At 37.3% G+C, this 3,327-nt stretch overlaps 1 protein-coding gene across 1 annotated transcript; it reads left to right on the forward strand.

Moving 5' to 3' along the window:
• Positions 1–882: 882 nt before the first annotated feature.
• LOC122074924 lies at positions 883–1,809 on the forward strand. The gene is made up of 2 exons (XM_042639920.1): positions 883–1,171; positions 1,275–1,809. The coding sequence occupies exons 1-2, from the start codon at positions 980–982 to the stop codon at positions 1,704–1,706; spliced, it is 624 nt and encodes a 207-aa protein (XP_042495854.1). The 5' UTR covers positions 883–979; the 3' UTR covers positions 1,707–1,809.
• Positions 1,810–3,327: the final 1,518 nt, after the last annotated feature.

The raw sequence follows: 3,327 nt of genomic DNA on the forward strand, positions 1-3,327 counted from the left end.
ACATCTTTCCCAAGGCGCATAAACTAGCAGCCTTCTTTACCCCTCTTATATTCCAAAAGAGGTTGGTACTCCATCAAAATTTCTTTTTTGCAGAGCCATTGTTAGACTTTGTCATAGTAGCCTTCTTTACCCCTCTTCCGTATATTAACAGGAAATCTTAGAACATAGTGCTCAAGTCTATCTATAATTGTGAACAAGTAACTATAAAATTAGCTGTTTGCATATTATCGAAATAATCACAACAAACACGTGATTTAAAATTGTAATAATTTAATCAAATTAAATTGGATTTTGTGAACAAACATCAAATGCAAATAATCCAGCATTTATTGGAAGGACTTATGCTTTTAGATGCTATGCCTATCAGAAATCAGACCGACCATTTCATTCTAGGTTGCAATCAATCGTGGTCTAAATGATTTTGAGAGCTTGCATATTACATAGAAGCATATCATCCATGTCTAGCTAGGGCTGAAGCAGAACAAAAATCTTGACCGTTTGTTAGAACTTTCTGGATAGATTTTCAAATGACAACTCAAACTGGCTATGCCTAGATGCAGATGACTATTAATGTATTGTGTCTTTTCAGTTGTGTGGGGTCAGACTACTAGGCAAATCGGAAGATAGGGTATCACTTTATGCAAATGTTGACAAAGAGCACTCTGTTTGGTACCATGTCTTTGTTTACTTTGGCTTAAACCAAAAGTGAAATTGTGGACTACAAAACTGCAGCATATATATGTAGTAAATGAGAGGGGTTCAAACTGTTATCAGAGTTCTTAAATATTTATTTAATCTAAGTTATCTCCTTCTTCTAACGTTATCTTTACCCTAAAGAGTAGGAAAACCAGGGATTTCAATTAAGATGCAAGGCCGCTATCATACAAATATTTTATAAATGCATGAACATAGCTAGTACATTTCTCTATCTTTCTGATGCCATCAAAGCCCGCATAGAACTTAATTTCTATTGACCATCATGTGCAAGAACAATATCTCCAACATATGTTTACTTTGTTGTGAAGAACCTAAAGATCTCTCCAAACTATGCAGGTTCTTTGCTTCACTGCTGAAGGATGCGCTTTCTCACTGCCATAATTTTCCTGGGAGGCATTCTACTGCAAGGCCAGAAGAAGAGTATTTGTCCAGTGACATCGATGAGGATCTACAAGTATTTATATAACCATCTCTTTGATTAACACTTACAGTATAGTAATTCTCACCCATAGGTTTAAATTACTATATATCACTGATTTACACTAATCTCTTCTCAGGTAACAGTTCTGGAAATCCATAGTCGCGCAATGGAAGCGCAGCGAAGGCGTGTTAGCCGCTCGGATAGCCAACGCTGGGTTTTGCCTACACGAATGGAAGAATTTTTATTCAATTCAAAGGAAGTAGAAGATACTAAAGATGAGGAGAAAGAGATGGTGGAGTCATTTTACTCGGTTGGGACATGCTTCTCTCGGTGTTCGAGTGCAAGTAGCAGGGATGTTTTCTTCTCTGTTGGAAGTTGCTTATCACTTTGTTCATCAAGCACGAAAGGGATTAATTTTGATGATGATCGGAAGAGGCGATCCATAATTCAGGAGCTCTGTCGTCACTGCCAAGGATGGCCATTTGGTCTATGTCGAAAGGCCCTTCTGCTTCCACCTCTGCCTAGATGTCCCTCAGAATCATGGTTATGGCGTAAAGGCAATCACTGAATAAATAGTTAAGATAAGATACTTAAATTAAACACAGCCTGTTAGACTATTGTCAGCTTATAAATCCTACTATGGTGAATATATGAAATGAGGTGTTTGCTTTGCTTGTTCTCCTCAAAAATTAAATATTTATATCTTATATGATCACCATCCTTCTGGTTGTGACTCCTGATCAGCATTCATTGATGCATCTTCTTAAACCATTCAAATGTGATAGATGTGGTATGGTACCAAACAAGCATTTTGAGAAGCAAACTGAAACTTAGGCGTAGTTCTTGGGAGGGTATCAGAGAGACAACCCCCCGTTGGATCAATGGTTTTGTTAAACCGGTTAAGGGTCAATTGACTTGGGTTGGCAAATCGCCGCGTGACCCCCATTGGATGGGATAGAGAGAAAATCAGCTTCCATCTTTTGTGGAATTTGAGTCTGCTTGGCAATCTAATATCTCACCTGTGACGAGTTTTTTTTTTGGTAAACATAATTCTATTCATAAAGTTGCCGAATGACAAGATTCTGTCAATCACGGAGTGGAATTTAGCCAAACCGTCCAACTCGTAATAGACAAGAACTTCCTAGATAGGGAATCTACTATAGAATTGCACCCCTTAGTGGAACAAAATAGAAATTACAATCCAAAAATTAGAAGAAATGTGGGAGATATCCTCAATCACTAGTTGAATAAGAAGCGGTGTATTTGCACTACTCCCCTAATGTATGACACGAGCTCTTTACTGTTAGTTTCCACCACTAGTCCTTGATCACAATCTTGACCAAGTCTGGAAAAGAATTGTACTCTGTGAAACATTATTTGAATGACTGCAAGTATCAACAACCCTATTAGCTTTCCACACTTAGTGCCAAATAGAAATAGATGCCGATTGCAAAAGCTTAGATAGAGAGTTCCACCAATACAAAGAACTCCAATGAGCGTTTTTACCCTCATAAATAGATTGCACAATATATTTTTGAGTCCGAGATAACAACAAATCTCGTGGTACCCAAAGAAATACATTAACAAACATCATCCATTAGCGCCCTCAATTGGGTACCCTAGCTTTGGTTGAGTAGGTGAAATTGGTTGCAGAGCACATTAGGAAGACAAAGCAAATATTAACACTCGTAATTACTATCAAATAGCAACTATGCACAGCAAATCTATGGAAATAATTTAATTTAGGCATGAGCTTCATTTGTTTTAATGTGTGAAGTCAAGAAGTAAATATATATATATATATATATGTGTGTGTGACAAATAATAGGGGATGAGGGAGAGAGTCACAACCAGGTTTGCAAAAGGGGGGAAGAAGAAGAAGAAGAAGAAGAAGAAGAAGAAGAAGAAGAAGAAGAAGAAGAAGAAGAAGAAGAAAGAAGAAATGAGGAAGAGGGAGAGAAAGGCATGCATTTTTTAGAAAAGCAGTCTTTCCCTCTTTCCGAGAAAACCGTACCGTGTATTTGGTAAGTACTTCTCCCTATTTTAATGTATTTTAGATCAAAATAATAAAAGATATTAAATAGAAATCTAACGGTTCAATTCAAATGGATGAAATCCAAATGGTTCTCAACTCACTAGCATTCCTGATACCTGGGTATCCTACTAGCATTCCTATCCCTCTCCCTATG

This window comes from Macadamia integrifolia, chromosome 3, assembly GCF_013358625.1.
Source record: "Macadamia integrifolia cultivar HAES 741 chromosome 3, SCU_Mint_v3, whole genome shotgun sequence".
Taxonomy (NCBI): Eukaryota; Viridiplantae; Streptophyta; class Magnoliopsida; order Proteales; family Proteaceae; genus Macadamia; species Macadamia integrifolia.

Coding starts and splice junctions, on each gene's coding strand:
- LOC122074924 (XM_042639920.1), top strand. CDS start 980: ATGTGCAAGAACAATATCTCCAACATATGTTTACTTTGTTGTGAAGAA. Junction 1,172..1,274: donor ACATCGATGAGGATCTACAA/GTATTTATATAA, acceptor ATCTCTTCTCAG/GTAACAGTTCTGGAAATCCA.